The 25,337-nt window shown below is 40.9% G+C and overlaps 2 protein-coding genes across 5 annotated transcripts; both read left to right on the forward strand.

Moving 5' to 3' along the window:
- The first annotated feature begins 227 nt into the window (after positions 1-227).
- Positions 228-7,958, forward strand: LOC120729101 (low-density lipoprotein receptor-like). Of its 4 annotated transcripts, XM_040024548.1 has the most exons (18): positions 228-449; positions 1,017-1,142; positions 1,462-1,584; positions 2,058-2,432; positions 2,914-3,288; positions 3,471-3,593; positions 3,716-3,832; positions 4,006-4,128; positions 4,247-4,375; positions 4,487-4,658; positions 4,968-5,195; positions 5,311-5,429; positions 5,535-5,674; positions 6,332-6,473; positions 6,563-6,696; positions 6,815-7,010; positions 7,297-7,419; positions 7,559-7,958. In XM_040024548.1, exons 1-18 carry the CDS (start codon positions 368-370, stop codon positions 7,699-7,701), a joined length of 2,970 nt encoding a protein of 989 aa, XP_039880482.1. In that variant the 5' UTR covers positions 228-367; the 3' UTR covers positions 7,702-7,958. The 4 variants fall into 4 exon arrangements, with proteins under 4 accessions (XP_039880482.1, XP_039880483.1, XP_039880484.1 ...); XM_040024549.1 differs by lacking the exon at positions 6,815-7,010 and having other exon boundaries at positions 229-449; positions 6,563-6,700; positions 7,559-7,957; XM_040024550.1 differs by lacking the exon at positions 7,559-7,958 and having other exon boundaries at positions 229-449; positions 6,815-7,078; positions 7,297-7,391.
- Positions 7,959-13,388: 5,430 nt separating this feature from the next.
- ldlrb (low density lipoprotein receptor b) lies at positions 13,389-24,722 on the forward strand. Its single transcript, XM_040024552.1, has 18 exons — positions 13,389-13,505; positions 17,429-17,554; positions 17,866-17,988; positions 18,306-18,680; positions 18,865-18,987; positions 19,110-19,226; positions 19,400-19,522; positions 19,641-19,769; positions 19,881-20,052; positions 20,197-20,424; positions 21,070-21,188; positions 21,294-21,433; positions 21,753-21,894; positions 21,984-22,121; positions 22,206-22,382; positions 22,822-22,899; positions 23,037-23,197; positions 23,304-24,722. The coding sequence occupies exons 1-18, from the start codon at positions 13,424-13,426 to the stop codon at positions 23,340-23,342; spliced, it is 2,592 nt and encodes an 863-aa protein (XP_039880486.1). The 5' UTR covers positions 13,389-13,423; the 3' UTR covers positions 23,343-24,722.
- Positions 24,723-25,337: the final 615 nt, after the last annotated feature.

The raw sequence follows: 25,337 nt of genomic DNA on the forward strand, positions 1-25,337 counted from the left end.
CGTGTTACAGCAATAACTCTTCTTGCCAATAAAAAAAAACTGTTTCCAAAAACGCCTTTTAAATCTGTGAGCAACATTATAAAACATACAGGTATATTCATTGGTATTTGTCAGTTTACACAGAAAGAGAGAGAGAGAGAGAGAGGGAGAGAGAGAGAGAGAGAGAGAGAGAGAGAGAGAGTGGAAAACCCACTGGTTGGGACGAAGATAAGCACATTGAGTGGGCTCAGCGCTGCTTGCTCCCAATTTCAAACACCCCAGCTGGGATTGGTGCAACACTCATGTGACTGAGGCTCTCTATATAGTTTTGCTCACAGTCATCTTTTTATTCTTGTCAAAGAAAAAGAAAAAGAAGATAAAAGACGACATGTCTAAGATTTGGAAGGGACTCGTAGGACTGTCTGCTTGCTGGTGTCTTTTGACACTTGTTCATTGTTCGTCTGAAACTGGTAAGAAATTGAACTTTTCACCAACTCTTTCTTTCCTCCTGTGTTGTAATAGATTTGATGTGCTTCATTAAAACTTATGAAGAAAGGAGAAGTGTGATAAAACCAAGAGTACATCTGTTTACATGCAAAAAAGAAAAAAAAACTTTCCCTCTAGGACAGATGTTTGTTTGTTAGTCAGAAACACTTTGCTTGGCTTATAGTGTCAAATAGTTTTATGGTGAACGGTTATATTTGGCACAGTTTAGCTTCATACCCACACACTGTTGTCTTCTTCTTTCGGCTGCTTCTTTTATCAGCCCCCCCCCCAGCAGATCATCAGCCTTCACCTTATCCTACCTCCTCTATCACACCAACCCTCTGCACATCTTCCTTTACTACTTCCATGAATATTCTCTGTGGTCTTCCTCTTTTCCTCCTGCTTGGCAGCTGTACTTTCAACATCCTTTGTCCAGTATATCCGCTATGCCTCTTCTGCACATGTCCGACACGTTACTACAAATGCTCAGCAAGGTATGAATGGACTCCCACGGCACACTGGACTCCAGTTGTGATTTTTGTCTTTCACAGATGCAGCCTACATATGCAACGCCAATCAGTTTAAGTGCGGAAATGGGAGGTGCATCACCCGCAGGTGGATTTGTGATGGAAGTGATGATTGTGGTGATGGAACTGATGAGCTGCCCGCTAGCTGCGGTATGTTATCACATATCAGCTACACCTTACACTTGGGATTCTTGAGGTTTTTTTATGCTTGACTGATCAATTTCTTGATAATTCTTTAATATTTAGAAAACAGTAAAAACACAGCAAGTCCACTAACTTACAATTCAAATTAAAAATATTTAGTTTTGGATGATGTGCATGATGAAGGAAATGATCAGACTGTCACCACAGTGAACCAGAAACACATTAACAAAGTCAAATGATTGTTAAGCTTTACGACATAATAGCAAAAAACTGTGTCTCTCTGTGGTCACGTGAAATGAGTCACGCTTCATGTTTCTCTCCTCAGGAGTCAAAATCTGTCGGGATTCGCAGTTCAACTGTGGCGATCCCACGAGCCAGTGCATATCAAAAGACTGGCAATGTGACGGCAAAGCCGACTGTACTAACGGCGCTGATGAGAAAAACTGCAGTAAGTTTTCTACCAGAGCCGAGTTTTTCTACACCTCAAAGTTCATGCTAAAGCATCCACAAACAAGACACGACTAACTGAAAGTGTTTTTGGCAAGAATGAATTTTGTTCAATGTATAATAATAATATCTCAAAAGGGATTTGAAGAACAGACTTAAAGTCAAGTAATCTTTAAAAAAAAGAAGAAGCTAATACTAGTAGTGTATTTATAATCCTGAAGTCTAGTTAATACATATAAATATATAAGTGTTGTTATTGTGTGGAGATCATGAGTGTGGAGATCATGACCGGTGCATACCTAAAATCTTTGTTTGTGACAGTGACGACGATTGCTCAGATGGCTCAGATGAGGCTTCCTGTCCCAAACCCAACTATAACCCTCACTCCTTCCATTGCAATGACTCAAGGTGTTGTTATTGATATCATAATTGATCGATTTCTAACTCCTATCCTCCCCTCTTGTTTTACCACAGCGGCCAAATATTGTGACGATCATGAGTTTCGTTGTGCCAATGGCCAGTGCATATCCAAGAGCTTTGTTTGCGACAGCAACGAAACCTGCTCAGATGGCTCAGATGAGGTTTCCTGTTCCAACACCACCTGTAGCCCTCACTCCTTCCAGTGCAACAACTCAGTGTGCGTGCCGGCGTGGTGGCGCTGCGATGGAGACATTGACTGCCCCGATGGGTCTGACGAGTGGCCCCAGAACTGTGAGGGAAGGGAACCAGAGAAGAAAACACGCTGCCAAACTCATGAGTTCCAGTGTGTGAATGGGGGTTGTATCAAAGACAACTGGAAGTGTGATGGAAAGTTTGACTGCCAGGATCGTTCAGATGAGACTAACTGCAGTGAGCTTTTTTACTTTTTATACAATTCCCACTGTATCTTTGAGCACCTTGTTACCTGCATTTTGACACAAAAACAGATCATTTCTTCTTTTTAATCAGAGATCAGCATCAAGTCATTTAAACTTCTGGGAAATTGATCTGGTCAGTTAAGTAGCAGAGGGGCTGTTTTATCCGCTTCAGCTGCTTTGGTACTAATGAAAGCTACAACATGTTGGGAAATGGTTTAGCAGTTCATAACTATGTGAACCATTGTGTCGCAGAGAAATGGCACTGTGGTCGAAAAGCTGACTATAACAGCAGTGCATTGCAATATAATTACCAGTGAGGTTACATAAGAAAGCTTAGTAACTGATGCGAAAAACTAGACTTGACTGGGATTGTGTGCTTTTTACCTGTAGATTACAGTAGGAAAAAATTAGTTAATATAATTCCACCTTTATACCCATATTAACTCCTATTTCCCTCTCTTATCACATTACAGCGGCCGGGCCGTGTGGAGATCATGAGTTTCGTTGTGCCAATGGCCAGTGCATATCCAAGAGCTTTGTTTGTGACAGCGACAACGACTGCTCAGATGGCTCAGATGAGGCTTCCTGTTCCAAAACCAACTGTAACCCTCACTTCTTCCAGTGTAACAGCTCAATGTGTGTACCGGCGGTGTGGCGCTGCGATGGAGACATTGACTGCTCCGATGGGTCTGACGAGTGGCCCCAGAACTGTGAAGGAAGGAAGCCAGAGAAGACTCCTCGCTGCAGACCTCACGAGTTCCAGTGTGGGAATGGGGACTGTTTCCCTGGCAACTGGAAGTGTGACGGAGAGTTCGACTGCCTGGATCGTTCGGACGAGGCTAATTGCAGTGAGTTTTTAAAAATTTCTTTATTGTTAAAGCCAACCTGCACATTACATTTTTAATGGAGACTGACAGTAAATATTTTCTGGAGGTATTATGCTTCTTCTTATTCTAATCTCTATTCCATTACTCTCTCCCCATCTCTCTTTTTGTGTTTTCGTTCATTTACCTTCTTCCTTCTCTTCCAGCTCATTCCACTTGCCGCTCAGATGAGTTCCAGTGTAAGGACGGCACCTGCATTAACAAAAGCCTCCAATGTAATGGACGTCCTGACTGCAGGGACTTCACTGATGAGATTGAATGTGATACAGGTAAAAAGATTTCATTAAGTTTCACCCACAAACTGTAATCAAAAGCTTCTTTCTTGAAAAGAAAGAAAGTCCCACATGATTACATTGCAGTCTCATTCATACTCCCCTGGTCTCTTCCACAGTATGTGAAGGCCCAAACAAGTTCCAGTGTCGCAGTGGGGAGTGCATCGACACGGAGAAAGTGTGCAACAAGCAGAACGACTGCAAGGACAGGTCTGATGAACCAGCGAAAGAGTGTGGTAAGTGAAGTCATCTTGTACACATTCATGGCTGCCAGCCTGTAGGGAAATATGACTAGAATACCTGACTTGACCTACATAGCTTGTGGTTTGAATGAGTAAATTCCCGGTCAGCTAAGGATTTGGTTGTCGTGAATATTATTTGAAAGCTTTTTACCTGTTTGTCTCTGCAGACAACAATGAGTGTCTGACCGGAAATGGCGGCTGCTCTCACTACTGCAACGATCTGAAGATTGGCTACAACTGCTCCTGCCCTGCTGGATACAGGCTGAAGGCGGACAACAAAACCTGTGAAGGTGAGCGGACGGAGACATTTAAAATTCTGCCTCTTAAGAACCAGACAATCATAAACATGTCATTTAACAATGTGCACAATAGAAACAAACAAATGAGCCAACTTCTTCAATTCTGCAGACATTGACGAATGTGCTGAGCTGGACACTTGCACTCAGATCTGCATCAACTTGCCAGGCAGCTACAAGTGTGATTGTGAAGAGGGCTATATGATTGACCCTGCGACCAAAACTTGCAAGGCTGATTCAGGTAATGTCAGAAAGAAAGCCCACTTAAACCCACTTAACGCTTGATCCTGTGATGCAACCTTCAGACAAGACAAGCAAGTTTAACCGAACTGTCCTCCTCTGCCTCCACCAGGCACAGCGCCCACCTTGTACTTCACCAACAGACACGAGGTGAGGAAGCTGACAGTGGACCGCAGCGAGTACGTGCGTGTGATCCCACAGCTGAAGAACCCGATGGCTCTCGACATGGATATGCCAAACAAGATGATCTTCTGGTCTGACCTGTCTCTGAAGAAAATCTACAGGTAAGAATCTTTATCTGTGTCCCTTATCCTGGTCTATAACCTTGCACTTGGCTCAGTTATTAAATTAATATGAAATTAATATGAATTTTCTCCTCTATTTATTCACTTTGTATTAAATTACCCTTTTTATTTACTTTATAACTGAATTATACTTCTTTATATTTGCTGAAGTCTATTTGTGTCTGTGTTTTCTATGTTGCATTTCTTTATGGATTTGTTACATCATTTTGCATAGTATGGAGTGGCTCTCATTCAAGACCCATGATGCAGATAAAATTAATCTCTCCACTCTTGCCTTCCTCTAAACAGCTCTATGATAGATGTGGCTGGCAATTCCTCTCACCACAATGTGGTGGTTGACAGTGGGATAGAGGCCCCAGAGGGCATTGCGGTGGACTGGATCCATGGCAACATCTACTGGACTGACAGAGTTTTGAAGACTATTTCTGTAGCAACAACGGATGGCGGTATGAGGAAGACCCTGATCGCAACGGACCTGGACAAGCCACGAGCCATCACAGTCGATCCAGTAAACAAGTAAGTGTTTAAACAGACATCACAGCGAGTACGTTTCCTTAGATTAGTGTCAGTTTGACATGAACTGGTGCGTTTTGTCTTTAGCCTCATGATTTCTTTACTGTGTCCTCTTTAGTTTGATGTACTGGACAGACTGGGGTGAAGAAGCTAAGATTGAGAAGAGTGGGCTGAACGGTGCAGATCGCACTACTTTAGTAAAAGACAACATTGTGTGGCCGAATGGCATCACCCTGGGTAAGCACAGCTTCCTGAATGCATTTTTAGCAGTGATTTTTATTTACTGTGTAATGAAAATATCGTAGTCAAAACTATTATTTGTGTGTTTCATTTTCTTACCAGACATGGTCAACCAACGTCTATACTGGGTGGACGCCAAGCTGCACTCTCTCTCCAGCATCAATGTGAATGGAGGGGCCCGACACAGTCTCATTATTAATGAGGAAAAACTCTTCCACCCACTCTCCCTGACCGTCTTTGAGGTTAGTGATGAAGGCAGTGTATTCCCAGATTAACTTTTACTCAGTGAAGGTCAAAGGGATTGTTGTTATTTGATTAAACTGCCACTAAGCAAGAGGAAAAGGACAGGAACCAAAAATCTACCTGATTTATTAACAATACTAGTTGCTTTCTTAAACGGTTAAAACCAGCCAGTCCAAGTCTAACGAAGTTCATAGAGGGTTTTTATCTGAAATGGTTTAACATATAAAGCCAGAGCTTCAATTGTTGAGCACCGCACTAATTGTCAATAGAATACAATAGAATTGAATTCAGTTTTATTGTCATACGCAATAAAATTGCATTTGCATCCATCCATAAAGTGCTTTAGCAATAGATATATTACAAAATATATATTAGCAATAAGATACATAGATATGTTACAAAATGGGTCTATTATAGGTATGTTACAATGTACACAGTATGAAGGTATGTTATGAATATGCTATAACTATAAGTATGTAGAGGCTGTAGTGAGTGTACAAGCTATGTACAGGATATAAATATGAAAACTATACAGAAATATGAAATATGAACTATGCAAGTTATAAACAGTTGTAGAACTATAATAATTGTATTGTAAAGAATGATTGTCTATAGTTAATCAGTTTAACTCAAGTTGTATTTCTTTCTAAAAACAGGAAAAAGTATTTTGGACAGATATGAGGAAAGCTGCTGTGTTTAGTGCCAACCGCTTGACAGGAAGCGACATCACTAAGATGGCAAAGGACCTGGGCCAGCTAAAAGACATCATACTGCACCACAAGCTCAAGCAGCCAGCCAGTAAGGAAACATTTGTACATTAGAGATATTAAAAAAGAATCTGTGAAAATAGAATATTTTTTTCTAATGCCTTCCCTGTTTTATTTTAGGTGCAAACTGGTGCACGAATGGAGGTTGTGAGTTCCTGTGCCTACCTGCCCCTCAGAACGACCCACAGTCTCCCAGATACACCTGTGCCTGTCCCGATGGCATGGTCCTGGGACCTGACATGAAGAAATGCGTGGCAGGTAAACGTCCGCTCCTCTTGTTACTAAAAAAGATGGAATTAAAATCAAATCTTGAAATTCAGCCAGCTGCACCTCCCCTTAAAGATAAAACTGCTGCTCCACTCCCACCACAAGGTCCCACAAATCCTGCTACACCCAGGCAGCCAGACCCGACCACCACAACTACAACCACCAAGAAACACACAACTACCTCTGCTGTGCAGCCTAATCCTAAAGAACAGCTCTGGAGATATTATGATTCAGTTCGTCCAACACAGCCATACTGCACCTCTGACTGACCAGGAGCTGAGTGATGCCCTGGTCCAGATCTGTGAGGAGATACCCGATGACATCAGTCGTTAATAGCATGTCCCGATGTTGTCAGGCACCATACAAGAAGTGGGGGCCATATTCATTGCTAAAGAGCAGACTTACTAAAGATGCGGTGTTAGATTAAATAAGTGTTTTTTATGTGTCACCTATCTGAAAATTACTGATCATTGATTGTTATGTTCAGAAACACATTAGCAAAGCTTCTGCATGTGAGTTTTCAGTTGGCTAATCATCTTTTGTTCATGAATATTATTTAAAATATTTCTGCCTCTTTGTCTCCGTAGACAACAACGAATGTTTGACCAGAAATGGCGGCTGCTCTCACCACTGCAACGATCTAAAGATTGGATACAACTGCTCATGCCCTGCTGGATACAGGTTAAAAGCAGACAACAAAACCTGTGAAGGTGAGAGAACAGACACATTTCTGCACCCTACCAAGCAGGCCATGGGTCATAAACATGTGATTTAAGAAAGTTTATTAGAAACTACTTTTTTTAAGAATCCAAAGATGCCAAGTTCTTTCTTCTATTTGTTTGTTTGCAGACATTGATGAATGCACTGAGCCGGACACTTGCATTCAGATTTGCATCAACCTGCCAGGCAGCTACAAGTGTGATTGTGAAGAGGGCTATGAGATTGAACCTGCCACCAAGACCTGTATAAAAAAGTTATATATAAAAAGTTAATGCATTGGTATTGATGACCAATATTAATACCACATTTTACTATACTGCCACCAATTGTCTGTTTTGTCGTATCCACTTATGGATGCCAACAGGAGGACACATGACCAAATCTTGGAATAAACGTAACCATGTAATACTCACTGAGTTACAGAAAATGTTTGAAATGTCAAACATGGGTCTTAAGGTCAAATATTGCCATCATAAGTTTCACTATTAAAACATTAGCTTCCTTTAAATCAGTTACCTGTATTTTCTAATTCTTGGACAAACTGTAAATAATTCCTTACATAACCTGAAGTCTGTGCTTTACTCAGTATTGTTTCACACCTTTAAGGAAGTAAACACTGAAGGCCAACTGAGCTGTGTTTTAACACAGTCTAAGCTGCTGCCTGACCTTCCGTATATCCTCTGGATATGAACAGAGCTGATGTTTCACCTCTGCCTCACTTTGATGATGTTTTGTGACAACAGTCTCTGGACCTGCTGTGATTCCTGAGGTGTGTGTACATCACATGTTTCTGACTGTTTAGGTTGGAAAGCCAGCCAGCTGTGTACGCAGGGTGTTTCCAGACTTCTCAGAAGCTCTTATTTGTCTGAGGTTCGATGGAGCTGAGGCCCAGTCACTCTCCACTACTTTACAGAATAAAAACCTTGCTGCTGCGGCTTACCTGTTACACTTCCAGTATGAGCACTTACAACTGCTGATTGTAGAATTCAGGAATCACAAGGTTGTAATACATGAGTAATGTAACTTGTTCTTCTGCTGATGTGTGGTGACTTTGGGACTTCAGAACAGTTTCATTATTTCGGCACTTTTTCTGCTTTGGATTTTGGACACTGGCTCCTCTCTGTGGCTGTGTGGTGTTGGATATACTGCATAGAGTATTTTCAGATTATAATTTCAATGCACGGATGTACCGCTTCCAAAATCATTATAATTTATGGACACATAGCTAGTTACCTCTTCTACCACACATGTAGCGTAGTTTACATACACTCATCATGGGCATTAATGTCATGCTTGGACCCCTTTTGCTTCCAGAAATGCTTCAATTCTTTATGGCATAAAGTCAACAAGATGCTGGAAGCATTCCTCTGAGATCTTGCTCCATGCGGCTATCACTGTTTGGGGTTTCTAACCTAAACCGTGGCAGTGTCACACCGTTGATGCAGATTTGTCAGCTGCCCATCCATCCTGCAAATCTACCATGTCACCACATCCCACTGGTGCCTCATTGGATGACGGGAAGAGCAGTGGAGCAGCCAAGGGAAGTAGTAAATATAAACTCAAGTTGTTAAAACTATATTTTATTTACAAAAATAAAGCACTAAAATACTCTGGCCAGGCAGAAAAATGAAGTTAAAAACATTAAAAGCAGTTAAAACAATACAGCTAAAATGCACTAGCCTCAGCCATGAAGATCAAGTCCCATAAGAGTCCAAACGGCGCAGAAACCAACAGGATCGTCGTCGTCCTGTCTGACTCTTCGTTCTGGTGTGCCAGGTTAATGATCAGGAGGGGCGGAGGAATGGGCATCTCCCCGGAACAAATCACATAACAAAACAAAAGCATGCAAAAACCCAACAAAATAAAACACTACATGTTAAAAATAAATAAAAATCAAAGAATAAAACAAAACACTACATGCAAGGAAATAAAAATACTAAGTTAAACTTTGTCCATTCCACCCTGTGACATGAACTCATTGTCATGTTCAGGAAACCAGTTTGAAATGATCTAAACTGACACTCAGTTGATACTAAGGGGCCGATAATATGGTGAGACATAGATTAGGCATACTTTTAGATTAAAGGCATTTTTTCATTTGAGCTTTTAAACGGCTTTCTTTTTATTTTAGTGTGAGACTGTGTGAAGTTTAGATTATGCTGGGCAAAGAACTTTAAAGAATTATTTTCAATATAAACAACTACTCAGCATTATTGGCACATTTATCAGAACTGAAAAGTTAGTTGCTGATGATGTTACTCCATTAGATTGTATTCCTAACAGCTGGAGGCCAACAAGAAGAAATCCCAATAAGTGAGTTTTGGAAGTATTTATAAGTTTTAGTCTTCTAAGTAAGAAACATCTCAGGGGAAACTATTTATTTCTTCCCTCCATGAAACACGTGGGAAGGTGTAATTATCCAATTTCACCACTAGGAGGAAGTCTCATACAAATAGAAGAAATATTTTAGGCTTGACCCAGTGAACTCACACTCATGCTCTTTAGATCTGGCTGTGATTTTAAGCCCATACACCCAAAGAGCTTTCTTCAGTGAGTTAAAAAAAAAATCCCAGAAGTACAAAATCAGGAGTCCTTCTGTTCATTTATACCTTTAATCCTCTTATTAATAATACCATGGTCAAAGCATCCAAGAGAATCTAAAAGTAGATGTTGTAACAGTCTCACTCCAAGTATGGTGATACCAGCAAATCAAAACAGAAACTCTTCTTGCAGATGACAAACAGCACTGCTATTCCCCTAAAATGTATGTTTGCTCCTGAATGTACAGTATGCCTAAGGAGATGTACACATCGCAGACTCCAGAAGGTCCACATTGTTGATTCATAAGGATGAGAGGAGGAAGGGGACAAACTAGTTTTCCTTATTTCTAGAAACCCTGGGACTGCCCCTGCAGCAACTTAAAAGCAGCTGTTAACATCTGCGGAGGGAGGAGGGGCAGCAGCAGCAGTAGCAGTGGAAAAGTAATTCACACTAATTTTGGGCTTCTTTGCCACGACAAAGCAGTGAACATACACGTCACACAAACAGCACACATATCTGGTAACATGGACATATGTGTGTAATTTTATTTATTTACTTTTCCTTGTATAATTTTAAATTATAATAAGAGTTTTTTGTCAGAAGAAGCTTGAAGTCCAAGTCCATGAAGAGTTCCCTTTAATGGCTTCACAATAACTTTTATACTTCTGCGTTTCTGTCAGCAATAAAATAATTTATTACTCTAAAGGAAGTTCCACTGTGTTCACAGGCAGCACAGAGAAGTGCTGATTTTAAGTAGAAAAACAATTTGGCTGACAATGTTATATGATTTCAGAACCACAAATGTTCAGAGACAGACCTGAATTAGGGGAAGACTGTGAGTTGCAAAACTTTCACGCAAAACTGAGATAAAGACACACCCGTGCTCTTGGAAAAAGTTGTGTAAGTGTGTGAGCGTGTGTGTCTGTACTCTTCCGATTTCTGATTTGTTAGTTGTATTTTAACTGGAACCTGTTAGACATTAGCTGCTTTGCCATCACATCTGGCCTTCGGGCATCAGAGTGTGCACACGAATTACGTATGCATGTGCATACTTATCAGCTTTGTTGGCCCTGAGACACTCGTAATTTTCACAACTCAAGGCATTTAATGATGTGGTGTGTTTCTGACTGAGTCCAGTTCTCTCTTTAGTAGAAGAGCGTCAATAAGAATTCAAGGCTGCCTGAATTCACAGAGCAGGGAAAATTTATCTAGTAGGAACTAGTCCACTATTTATTCCATCTCTGGTATCTTCAACTATTAATATGTTTGCTAATGGAGGGAAGCAAAATATCAATTCAGGGTACGAATCAGTGATTGGCAATCAGGGTGTGAACACAGAATACCAACACTGTAGATAGGGAGACTTGGAGACACAGTAGTCATCAGGATACGATGGAGAATGTTGGCAATAATTCAGAAAGCTGCTGATTAATTAGGACTGAGTGATGCTGGATAACATTCCCACTCTTATGTCAAAGAACAAGATCATGTTAATGGCAACAAGCAACGAGAAACAGCATATGGTTTATTTGCACCCATGCTCCCCCAGTCATGGTACCACTGTATGTTCCAAATCTATAACAACTGTATATAATGATAATATGTATTTGCTAGAAGAAAAACGTTTTCACTGACATTGTTCTGAAATAAAATAAAATAATGGCTTACTTCCATTTAGCAGTTTGATGTCCAGGTGGCCCAGTGTCACACTAGAGTGGAACAGGTCCAACCTGTTAACGGCAGTGGTGATACTGTGTTTGTATTAGGGGACAAAATGGGGTTTGTAAGTCATTATTAAGGAGCCCTTTTAATGACTCACAGGCCTCTACGGAAGTAAGTAGAGTTGATGTTTGACTAAATGTACCGGCCATGATGTAGGCACTATTTAAAGTGTACACATGGTTTAAGAGCTGCGCCTCTGTGTGTGTTAGCAGTGTGTGTGGGGATGCCGGGAACCAGAATATGTAATCCAGCTGCCTTTTTTTTACATTCCAGGAATGCCTCCCACAGATTATTCCCTGCCCCTACGAGGAGCCAAGCCCAGCTCCTCTTCCCTCTTTCTTACTCTGGGAGCACTCACACACAGCACTTTAAAAACACTAAAACACTTTATCTGCCTGATTTGACTTCTACATATGTATCATGTCCATGTATTCTGAAGCAAAACTCTCTCTTCGTCATTGGCACTGATCTCAAACCTATTAAAAATGTGATTTTCCCCAAAACATGCCAGGAAAACCTGGAATCACTTTTCTGTATAACCAGACACTCAATTTTTAGGAGTTACATCAAGCAGCATTATGGGGAGGGATGAGGAGGCAGTGATGTGGCAGACCACTTTTCCTGGCTGTAGAGGTTTTCCAGAGAAGAATCCATGAGGCGTCTGGCCCCCAGAGTATCTGACTGATTCCAGTAAATTGCAGCTTTTTCTGCAGCAAACAAAGTGCTTCACTTATAAAGCCGATATTTTGCTTTGCAAATGATCTGCCTGCGCTTGAAGATCGAACAGTGACTGTTGACACAAATAACCTTTGCATAGACCTGGTTAATACAGTAAGCTAAAGTATGGCAGTTTGTCAGAGTTAAAGCATCCCGACAATTCAAGGCATTATGATCAGGAGAGCGGTCAGGCTGCAGTGAAACTGATGGAGTACAAAGATATGTATCGTACATATCTGCGCTGCATTCGGCCCATTAATATGAATTATTTATCATCATTATTTTGCTCTTTCAGTCATTTTTGTGTTAGAATCATTCATGAATTGTCTGGTTAGTTTTTAATATGGAATTTAGGTTGAATAAAAGGGTGGTGGTGGAGGGGGCTGAAAGTTGTACAACAACCACACTCTAAATGTGTGTGGCTCTCATCACTGTTTCTTTCTTGCTACTATTTAACTCCACATGTTGTAGCACACTCTCACACTTGCTCTTTTTGTTGTCTTCATTTACCAAAGTGTTATCATCACAGTCAGTCTGGCTGTAGTGAGACTGCATGTGGTATCTTTTGCGGCTTTTTTGTAAAAGGTGCTATCAATGTGTTACAGATAGATACTTTATTGTGCAGTCATAGTTTCCTCTTCCTTTCAGACATATTATACGTTCTAAAACACACACACACACACACACACAGGAGGAAGCTATGCTTTTTCATGGTGGAGTGATGGAACCAGTAGGCTCCACCCCCAAGCAATGCTCAAGGCCAAATTCAAACATCACACCACTGGTTTGGCACCGCCCTCGTGCCAGCCTCATAGAAAATGCTCAGATGTGACACGGGCTCCTTAATATATTTTGCTCACACTCGACATTCACGGACCAGCACTGGGTGACTCTCCTCTGGGATTCTGAGTCTTTTTACGCACAGATACAACCGCGAACTCTTCCTTCTTTTTTCACATCTGTGCGCACAGCTGACTTCTATTTTGTAGCTGACAATATAAGAAGAAACGGGACATGTTTGGGATTTGGAAGGGACTCGCCGGGCTGTCCGCTTGCTGGTGTCTGTTGATGCTTATTCATTGTTTGCCTCATACAGGTAAGGAAATAGATTTCACGGTAACTGCATTTCCTTTCTCGTGTTTTTTCTTTTCTTTTTTCTTTTTTTTAAATGAAAGGTGTAATAACCTGATTCTTTGTATCGGTACATAAAGATATACAAGTCAATAATTTTGACGATAATTCCACAACGTGGATTACGATTTCTGCATATATGAATGAATGTACGCACGGCGTTTTGATTGGTTCGTTTCGCTGTAAAATGAAACAGAACATCCAACCATGCTCGACTTGCCGGCCGGCTTTGAGTTTCGGGTGGGCGTGGCCCAAAAAGGCCGTTGTCAACGAATGGAGCTGGGAGGGGTGGAGGGTGCGGCTGAAAGGCGAGGCTTCCTCCTTCAAGCGGGATGCAGGAAATTGGATGCAAGAAAGTCTGCATTTTTACTGTAGCTGCGCACATTTGTTGAAAAATATCCGAGGAAATAGCTTCGAAGTACTTTTACTGACTGCATAAAGAATGAGTTAATGTACATGTTAATGGACAGTTTGGACACTCAGAGGTTTCCAGGCTTCACAGAAGACAGGATGTAGCCTACGTTTTCCACTGTGACGCAAAATGGGGGAAACTGAGCCAGAAGAGACGCAGAAACCTTTGAATACAAATATGAACTAAAGAGAATTAACTGAACAAAGCAGATAATAAAAAGGCGGATATATCCCATAACCCATAGCTTAAATTGAATATTTAACACAATGAAACATTAACATTCATTAAAAAGGGAATGAAACATTCATTTAATGAAGATTCGGTATTTAAAACGTGTTTAATTGTTCCCTCATATCATTAGCATTCAGGCTTTTGTGCCATGTGAAGTCTGGGGCTGATCCTTACATTGTACCATTGTCGTCCTCAAACATGGTCACTGAATGAGTGAACTCCCTCGGAGGAATCAATGTTCTGCAGCACAATTTTGCCCCCTGCTTCATTAATCCTCCCTAAAATCTGTACTTTCCAACAAGAGCTTTTCAGATTTTCGCTTCCATTCATCATATTTGCTAGTGTATGTATAGCTGTGCATGTCTGTGTGTGTGTGTGTGTGTGTAATAAAAGCCTCCCTTTTCCTACATGGGAGAAGAAACCTTTACAATGCAGTGACTCACAAATAGAGACACTTTATAGTCTTGCCTATTTATTATTTAGAAATACCTCCAGCTTTAGAGTATAGGAATCATTCATGCATTAACATAGTCTTTACATAGGCTTAAAATACTAAAATTATTTGAAGGTTACAAAGTAAAGCTTTGCAAGTTTCGCTCTTCTGCAGATGGCCACCTCATTATCAAGTCTTGCACTTGTTCAAAGCATGTTTCAATCTAACGTCATTCGAGCACATTACTGTCTTCATTTATCAGGCAATGACTCCACTGGACTCAATAAAGTGCAGCTACATGACCGGACTAATCATCATAAATCCAGACCTAATGCACAAGTGAGTGCTGCCGGTCCTCGTGATGGATATCCATCCTGGTTATTAATTAACTGCTGGGTATATGATTGAATAAATAAAACCTTCTCTTTATGAAGGCTTCTGGTGTGTGTATATTGCAGACACGTACCACAGAAAGACAGCAATGCATTGTTAGAGAACAAAGTCTCATGTAGTCACAAGGGATGATTGTTGTCACTCAGCATTGATTGTGACTGATTCTGTAAAGCCAGTTTCTGCTGCAGACAAGCTTCAGCTTTACTACATTTCGAACTGAACCATAGCAGCCGGGCATGTGTTTAAGGTAGTGCTTGAATAGCCTTGTATGGTAGTGTTGTATGTGTGAGGTCTGGTGGCTTTGAAGGTTTATACTGTGGGTATAAATAGAAACTGGAGGGTGCACTTTCTCTTGCAGAAACAAAGTACGCTCTACCTGAGCTGTCTGACATCCTGTTCAAACTAGTAAACATACTGGCAGTTTGTGGTCTTAGGTTTTAAGGCTCTAGCTGACTAGATAGACTAGAGGTAGTTTTTGATGCAGTAGTGATACTTCTGAACTTAGTTTTCAGATTATAAACTGACTAAAAGTGATAAAGATCAGTTTCTATTTAAACTGCAGTGTTCACAAATTTGCTTTATGACATGTTATGAACAAAGTGGCAAACGAGGCCACGAACCGTTGGGGAATTTTTGAACATTGAGGTCTAAAAATGTCAAACACAAAACAGAGAGAACTTACCAGTATATCACCGTCATCAGCCAGGTGCAAACTTTAATTTTGTCTCTGAGAAAGACTTACGGTAAAGAGTTCATGGAAACCTCATTTTACTTAGCAGTCTTAATGAGAGACTAAAGAGGCTTGTGGGAAACATTAGCAGTGGAAAATGAAAACATAGGCTTGGGAAGTTTATATTTTCCACCCTTGGGGACGAGGTTGAAAGTTTAAAGATCGGGAAGAAGCAGCTTTTAACCTGCTTTGGTTCCTCCTTTTTTTCAGTGGATTCAATTTAAATGGCTGCTTCATAAAGGGGAAATGAGTGAGAGTTCTTTAAAGTTTGCTGTAGATGTAAACTGAGCACTGAATAACGTGCTCTATGTGCGTTAGTTCTGTAGTATGTTTTGGAAAGTCTGTTCCTGGAACCTCTGCTGGCTGTTTGCCAGGCTTCATCCTACGTTTGTGTCAGAAGTGGACATGCAGAGCGTTTTTTCCCCCCCCTTTAAGGGAAACTGAGACTCAACTAAATGTTGCTAAAATAGCAAGACAAGAAATATTTCTCAATTCAGTGTTACTTTTCACAGTGCCAGGAAAGCAGGGAGGCAACCCTTGGCCACATATCAAGTGTTGAGAAAGCATCCTCTCTTTGTGCTATAACCATCCGCACCAACTTATCGTAATCAGTCAGACCTGTTCTGTTTCTTTTGTGACGTGTCATCACTCATTTACACTTCTGGGATGACAGAATTTCTTCTGTTTAGAGCCTCCGCCTCCATCTGCGGGTCACTGTGGTGATGCTGTTATGAGGAATGCCACTTTGGGACCAATCAGCAACTGGTGGTGTGATGGTTCAACTCCTCCCATGCTATTGTCTTAAAGGGATAGCCTGACAATAAGCTAAGCCTCCAGGTCACAGGAGGGACAGACACTGAGGAGGGGATGGAGGATGACGCATATTTGGGGCAGTGTCCGGCTTTTTTTAATGGCTATTTCACCGAGGTGACCGCCGTGACCTGTGAGCCTGAAAGAAACCATGGTCAGTTTAAGGTTGCAAAGCTTTAAACTTTTAAACACAGTAGTGAAACGTTTGTCTCCTACATAAAACATAAAACGATGCTTTGCCATGGTCCATCTGTACACATCTGATGTGGCACACGTTTAAGCCACATAAACCAGGGTATTTACCCAGATAAACAACTCTTTGCTGAAGAGAGGAACGAGACTGAATACATTTTCTGTTTTTGTCTATATCTTTTGACTAAGTTTGTAAAAACTGGGCCTTGCATGTGAATGACTTCGGGGGAATAATTCTTTGTCCAAATACTTTATATTGAAGTCACTTTGATTAGTTCTAACACGAGACACAGTGTCAATAACTTAATTTGTTAATTTCCTGAGTGAAGCAATAAGTAAAACCTGTTTTTTCTCTCCCTTTTTTACAGCATCACTTATCCGTACTTCACTGTCTTTGACTCTGAGTAACACATTAACAAATTTCCTTTGTTAGCACGTTTGGATTTGTTTTCTTTTTTACACCGTTGTTTGTCTGAACTTCAGTGGCCTTCAGTTGTAATTTTTTCCCTCCGTGTGTATTTTTCAGTCATTCATTAACAGCACAGTAATAACATTTTTTAGGGCCAATAAGCTGTGAGCTAATTGATGAGTGCTGATAAGAAGATCTGGTGATATTGAATGTAAACCAGGGTGGCAGTTTGTCCTCACGTCACACTGAACTCCAGTTGTGATTTTTGTCTTTCACAGATGCAGCCTACATCTGCAACGCCAATCAGTTTAAGTGCGGAAATGGGAGGTGCATCACCCGCAGGTGGATTTGTGATGGAAGTGATGATTGTGGTGATGGAACTGATGAGCTGCCCGCTAGCTGCGGTATGTTATCACATAATAGCTACACCTTACACTTGGGATTCTTGAGGTTTTTTTATGCTTGACTGACCAATTTCCTGATAATTTTTTAATATTTAGAAAATATTTAAAAAAACAGCAAGTTCACTAACTTATAATTCAAATTTAAAAAATTTTTTGGATCAAACTGTCACCACAGGGAATCAGAAACACATTAACAAAGTCACTGCAGCTTCTACAAGTAAATGATTGTTAAGCTTTACGACATAATAGCAAAAAGCTGTCTCTCTCTGTGGTCACGTGAAATGAGTCACGCTTCATGTTTCTCTCCTCAGGAGTCAAAATCTGTCGGGATTCGCAGTTCAACTGTGGCGATCCCATGAACCAGTGCATATCAAAAGACTGGCACTGTGACGGCAAAGCCGACTGTACTAACGGCGCTGATGAGAAAAACTGCAGTAAGTTTTCTACCAGAGCCGAGTTTTTCTACACCTCAAAGTTCATGCTAAAGCATCCACAAACAAGACACGACTAACTGAAAGTGTTTTTGGCAAGAATGAATTTTGTTCATTGTATAATAATAATATCTCAAAAGGGATTTGAAGAACAGACTTAAAGTCAAGTAATCTTTAAAAAAAAAGAAGCTAATACTAGTAGTGTATTTATAATCCTGAAGTCTAGTTAATACATATAAATAAATATGTAATAAGTGTTGTTATTGATATCATAATTGATCGATTTCTAACTCCTATCCTCCTCTCATGTTTCACCACAGCGGCCAAGCAGTGTGACGACCGTGAGTTTCGTTGTGCCAATGGCCAGTGCATATCCAAGAGCTTTGTTTGTGACAGCGACAACGACTGCTCAGATGGCTCAGATGAGGCGTCCTGTCCCAAACCCACCTGTAACTCTCGCTCCTTCCAATGCAACAACTCAATGTGTGTGCCTGCGATATGGCGCTGCGATGGAGACAGAGACTGCTCCGATGGGTCTGACGAGTGGCCCCAGAACTGTGAAGGAAGGAAGCCAGAGAAGACGCCTCGCTGCAGACCTCACGAGTTCCAGTGTGTGAATGGGGACTGTATCCATGGCAACTGGAAGTGTGACGGAGGGTTCGACTGCCTGGATCGTTCGGACGAGGCTAATTGCAGTGAGTTTTTAAAAATTTCTTTATTGTTAAAGCCAACCTGCACATTACATTTTTAATGGAGACTGACAGTAAATATTTTCTGGAGGTATTATGCTTCTTCTTATTCTAATCTCTACTCCATTACTCTCTCTCTCCATCTCTCTTTTTGTGTTTTCGTTCATTTACCTTCTTCCTTCTCTTCCAGCTCATTCCACTTGCCGCTCAGATGAGTTCCAGTGTAAGGACGGCACCTGCATTAACAAAAGCCTCCAATGTAATGGACGTCCTGACTGCAGGGACTTCACTGATGAGATTGAATGTGATACAGGTAAAAAGATTTCATTGAGTTTCACCCACAAACTGTAATCAAAAGCTTCTTTCTTGAAAAGAAAGAAAGTCCCACATGATTACATTGCGGTCTCATTCATACTCCCCTGGTCTCTTCCACAGTATGTGAAGGCCCAAACAAGTTCCAGTGTCGCAGTGGGGAGTGCATCGACACGGAGAAAGTGTGCAACAAGCAGAACGACTGCAAGGACGGGTCTGATGAACCAGCGAAAGAGTGTGGTAAGTGAAGTCATCTTGTACACATTCATGGCTGCCAGCCTGTAGGGAAATATGACTAGAATACCTGACTTGACCTACATAGCTTGTGGTTTGAATGAGTAAATTCCCGGTCAGCTAAGGATTTGGTTGTCGTGAATATTATTTGAAAGCTTTTTGCCTGTTTGTCTCTGCAGACAACAATGAGTGTCTGACCGGAAATGGCGGCTGCTCTCACTACTGCAACGATCTGAAGATTGGCTACAACTGCTCCTGCCCTGCTGGATACAGGCTGAAGGCGGACAACAAAACCTGCGAAGGTGAGCGGACGGAGACATTTAAAATTCTGCCTCTTAAGAACCAGACAATCATAAACATGTCATTTAACAATGTGCACAATAGAAACAAACAAATGAGCCAACTTCTTCAATTCTGCAGACATTGACGAATGTGCTGAGCCGGACACTTGCACTCAGATCTGCATCAACTTGCCAGGCAGCTACAAGTGTGATTGTGAAGAGGGCTATATGATTGACCCTGCGACCAAAACTTGCAAGGCTGAATCAGGTAATGTTAGAAAGAAAGCCCACTTAAACCCACTTAACGCTTGATCCTGTGACGCAACCTTCAGACAAGACAAGCAAGTTTAACCAAACTGTCCTCCTCTGCCTCCACCAGGCACAGCGCCCACCTTGTACTTCACCATCAAACACGAGGTGAGGAAGCTGACAGTGGACCGCAGCGAGTACGTGCGTGTGATCCCACAGCTGAAGAACGCAGTGGCTCTCGACATGGATATGCCAAACAAGATGATCTTCTGGTCTGACCTGTCTCTGAAGAAAATCTACAGGTAAGAATCTTTGTCTGTGTCCTTTCTTTTTTACACTTCTTTATGAGTTTCTTGCTTCATTTTGCATAGTATGGAGTGGCTCTCATTCAAGACCCATGATGAAGATGAAATTAATCTCCACTCTTGCCTTCCTCCTTCCTCCAGCTCTATGATAGATGTGGCTGGCAATTCCTCTCACCACAATGTGGTGGTTGACAGTGGGATAGAGGCCCCAGAGGGCATTGCGGTGGACTGGATCCATGGCAACATCTACTGGACTGACAGTGTTTTGAAGACTATTTCTGTAGCAACAACGGATGGCAGTAAGAAGAAGACCCTGATCGCAACGGACCTGGACAAGCCACGAGCCATCACAGTCGATCCAGTAAACAAGTAAGTGTTTAAACAGACATCACAGCGAGTACGTTTCCTTAGATTAATGTCACTAGATCCACTGAACATATAACACCTGTTCTTAAACAGCTCCATTGGCTTCCAATTCACCTCCGTGTCAATTTCAAGATCCTGCTTCTCACTTTCAAAGTGCTTCATAACCTTGCTCCTCCATATCTATCCGATCTTCTCCATACATACTCACCCCTCCGCACACTCCGCTCTTCTTCAGCTTCCCTTCTGTCAGTTCCACCTGCTCGCCTGACTACCATTAGACTCTTTAGTTGTTCTGCCCCGAGACTTTGGAATGCACTTCCACTTGCTCTCCGGACCACACACTGTCTCACCACTTTTCAATCACGTCTCAAAACCCATCTGTTTAGAATTGCATACACCTGATCTGTCTTAGTCCATTTTTACCTTGCCCAGTTTTTATATTTGCCTTTATACTTTTATGACTGTTTATGTCTAAATTTTATTTTACCATATTTAATATATATTTTTTGCTGCTATTGCTCATGTGTTTTTGTAAGGTGACCTTGAGGGTCTGAAAGGCGCCTATAAATAAAATGTATTATTATAGTTTGACATGAACTGGTGCGTTTTGTCTTTAGCCTCATGATTTCTTTACTGTGTCCTCTTTAGTTTGATGTACTGGACAGACTGGGGTGAAGAAGCTAAGATTGAGAAGAGTGGGCTGAACGGTGCAGATCGCACTACTTTAGTAAAAGACAACATTGTGTGGCCGAATGGCATCACCCTGGGTAAGCACAGCTTCCTGAATGCATTTTTAGCAGTGATTTTTATTTACTGTGTAATGAAAATATCGTAGTCAAAACTATTATTTGTGTGTTTCATTTTCTTACCAGACATGGTCAACCAACGTCTATACTGGGTGGACTCCAAGCTGCACTCTCTCTCCAGCATCGATGTGAATGGAGGGGCCCGACACAGTCTCATTATTAATGAGGAAAAACTCTCCCACCCACTCTCCCTGACCGTCTTTGAGGTTAGTGATGAAGGCAGTGTATTCCCAGATTAACTTTTACTCAGTGAAGGTCAAAGGGATTGTTGTTATTTGATTAAACTGCCACTAAGGATGAATCCTTTTGGTAATGATTGCAGGACGGGAACCACGAATCTGCCTGACTTATTGGCAACACTAGTTGTTTTCTTAAATTGCTAAAACCAGCCAGTCCAAGTCTAACAAAGTTCATGGAGGGTTTTTATCTGAAATGGTTTAACATACAAAGCCAGAGCTTCAATTGTTGAGCGCTGTACTAATTCTTAATCGGTTTAACTCAAGTTGTATTTCTTTCTAAAAACAGGAGAAAGTATTTTGGACAGACATGAACAACGCTGCTGTGTTTAGTGCCAACCGCTTGACAGGAAGCAACATCACTGAGCTGGTAAACGACCTGGGCCAGCCAGAAGACATCATACTGCACCACAACCTCAAGCAGCCAGCCAGTAAGGAAACATTTGTACATTAGAGATATTAAAAAATAATCTGTGAAATTAGAATCTTTTTTTCTAATGCCTTCCCTGTTTTATTTTAGGTTCGAACTGGTGCACAAATGGAGGTTGTGAGTTCCTGTGCCTACCTGCCCCTCAGAACGACCCACAGTCTCCCAGATACACCTGTGCCTGTCCTGATGGCATGGTCCTGGGACCTGACATGAAGAAATGCGTGGCAGGTAAACGTCCGCTCCTCTTGTTACTAAAAAAGATAGAATTTGACATCAAATCCTGAAATTAAACCCTTTATTTTTATTTTGCAGAAAGCACAGCTGCGCCTCCCAAAACTGCTGCTCCGCTCCCACCAAAAGGGCCCACAAATCCTGCTACACCCAGGCAGCCAGACCCGACCACCACAACTACAACCACCAAGAAACCCACAACTACCTCTACTGTGCAACCTAATCAGAAAACAGAGAAGCCTGCCGTCACTGCTCAAGGTACAGAAACTTTCTTTACATTTTTAGACACTCAGATTATTGTTCTCATCCCATTTATGATTTTTTTTTTTAAATTGTGGCCAAAAACACTGATGCTGCTTTTGGTATCATATTGTATGTATGTATTTTTCTATCTTTTGCCAAAATAGAATTTATTATTTTGACATTTACTGTATACTGGCACTGTTACAACTGTTACAACAACAGAAAGCTAACTACTTACTTACTGCCTGGTTGAAAGTAGTTTTATTGAATGATATTTATTTATTGGGTGATATGATGTTGAGTTATATCTTTATGGGTAATTTTATGGCTAACTTCCTAGACTCTCTCCACAGGGTGTGACGCTAAGCTAACTGTCTTCTGGCTCATGTCAAATAAGATGTTATTGTTTTTTAAGAGACTGTATGAAGAAAACATTTATTTTCTGCTTTTGCAGGTGACAGACAAGCAGCCGTGCAGCCTGAAGAAGCCCCACCCTCCCACCCTGTTGCTCTCTACGTTGTGTTGCCACTGAGTAAGTCCTACTTTTTAGCTCTTCACAGCTCTCTGTGAAACAAAACATGATATCTTAAACCTGCTCACTTACTCAAGGATACTTAATCTGCTCTCTTTTTCATTGAATGGCATTGTAACTCTTCTCTTCTTCTGCAGTGATTATGGCTCTTGTGGTATTTGGAGCAATGTACCTCTGGAGACACTGGCATAGGAAGAACACCAACACCATCCACTTTGACAACCCCGTGTACCAGAAAACCACCGAGGATGAGTTACACATCTGCAGGAATGGCTCTGACGGCTACGTGTATCCTGAGGTATCTTAACCTAAAACCATTTTAGAAATATTGTTTCTAAATAAATAAAGATTAATTAATCAGTTTGAAAGCTTTGCTCATACAATGTTACTCCTTTTTTTTCCAGCGGCAAATGCTGAGCATGGATGACACGGATATGGCTTGACCTGCCAATGAAGAAAAAACTCGTTTTATTTGAAGTGCTGGAAACAAGAACCGCTGCTTAACAACATCATTCCCTTCCTCCGTTGACCTCATTGTGTGGCTTATGTCTCTGACCTCAGCACTGTGCCGTCCAAGCCTGCAAAAGGGTTGAAAGAAAAGGAAACAATCTTTGAAACTTAGGAAAATAGGGCATAAAGCAGTCCGACCACTAAATTATTACTAAATGAAGGACTATTGGATAGTTTCAGTAGATGATGTTCTTAGTCCTGGAGCCGTGATTCTTTTGATGCGATCTATGTTTTTTAGGCATTCTTGCTAAGATACAGATTGTTACAACACCTTCAGGTGCCGATTTATGAGCTTAACTTGAAAGGCCTAAACCATGTTGTCTTAACACTCCTGTAAGCCTTCCAGTCACACTCTTTTAGGTTAGTGAAGTTTATGGATGCACATACAGTAAATGCCTTAGTAATCCCACTCCACTGATAGTCTTCACAGCATCATATATAGCCTTCTGTTATCCTGCATACAGAGTTTGACAGTCAGTCATTTATATTGCCGTCATCTCTAATGTTTTCTGTTTGAATCCATAAGATATGAGTGTGGTGGATTACATATGGTTTACACTGTAAATCACCAAAGCTGCTACGTTTTCTGAAGTTAACCAAAATGAAGAAAATGCTTGAAAATCCTTTTTTCTTCTTTTTTTTCTTTTTCTTGCTATGAAGATAATTAATAAGGTAAAAGTGATTGTAGATGATTTCTTACACAGCTCTATGAACTGTTTCTGTATATATTTTCTGTAAATATATCTTGGTGTCGTCTTTTTACGTTTGTAAATTTTAATCGAGAAACACTGTAAATAGGTAATAGATTATTTTATTTATTTATGGAAATATGAGAGCTACGGTTTTTGATTGTTGTCTGCTGGCTGTGAATGTGGTACTTACTACATGTTAAGTGAGGTGTTCTAGTAGAGGTGGGCTAACCTCTACGTCGTGCAGCTGTTATTTAAGTTATGTCAGTCAAACCTTTGCGTACGCTGCTCAGTTTCCCGGACAAGTCACCACACCTGAGAACTCTTATTAGCATTTTAAGGTTTACACAGCAGCACTGAAGAAACTTATTATTCCTCACTCCTTTGCTTTTTCAATACAGCTGTGAATCAGATAACTTATTTTTCTTTTTCTTTTACTGTGATGTTTTGTTTTGATTGTGGGATTGAGGCACATACAGCACGACTGTACACAAAGCATAATGTTCTCATTCAACTCAGAATGTATGTATATCTCCTTCTCTTTGTTAAATGCACATATCTTTTTTTTTTTCCTTTTCGGTTGTGTTGGTATTTTTTTAATAAAATACAAAAAAGGAAATATTTCTAATGTCTCCCTTGGCTCATTTTTAAAAAAGAGATAGCATATGTATGAATGTGGTGCTGAAGTGCTCTAGTCTCAGGAAATGCAGTGCAATAAACTCCATAAACTTCTCACAGGTGAAAAAATAATGTAACCATTACATTGAGAGCATCTGTAGTGTAATGGTTTACACATTTCTCGACAAGGGAAATATCCCTGGTTCAATTCTGGGATGACGACATCTGCACTGGTATAGTAATAAAGTTGTTGCTGTAGCTTCAACCTCTTCTGCTCTTCTCCACAAACTTAGCAATAGGTGAAGTTGTGCCAGAAATTTCCATTGTGTTTCAATCTCAGGAGGAGACACAAGTCCCTCGGGGGTTGCATCAGAAACAGTATCCATCTGTGAATAAGAAGAAGCTGACAGTAGGTTTGTAAGTACTACACAGCCCTAGTGTGATGATTAAAATTATATCATACACAACATACCTCATAACACAAGCACCTTAAACCCTGGGGACACTTGTACTTAGACCAAAGAACAACCTGAGCTATTTTTGAAGGTTTCTAAGTGAGGTGTATTAATTAAAGAGGATCCACAATGGACGTATTCACTAATACCATTTTTATAAGGTTGT

Source organism: Simochromis diagramma, unplaced genomic scaffold (genome assembly GCF_900408965.1).
Source record: "Simochromis diagramma unplaced genomic scaffold, fSimDia1.1 OVJJ01000302.1, whole genome shotgun sequence".
NCBI lineage: Eukaryota > Metazoa > Chordata > Actinopteri > Cichliformes > Cichlidae > Simochromis > Simochromis diagramma.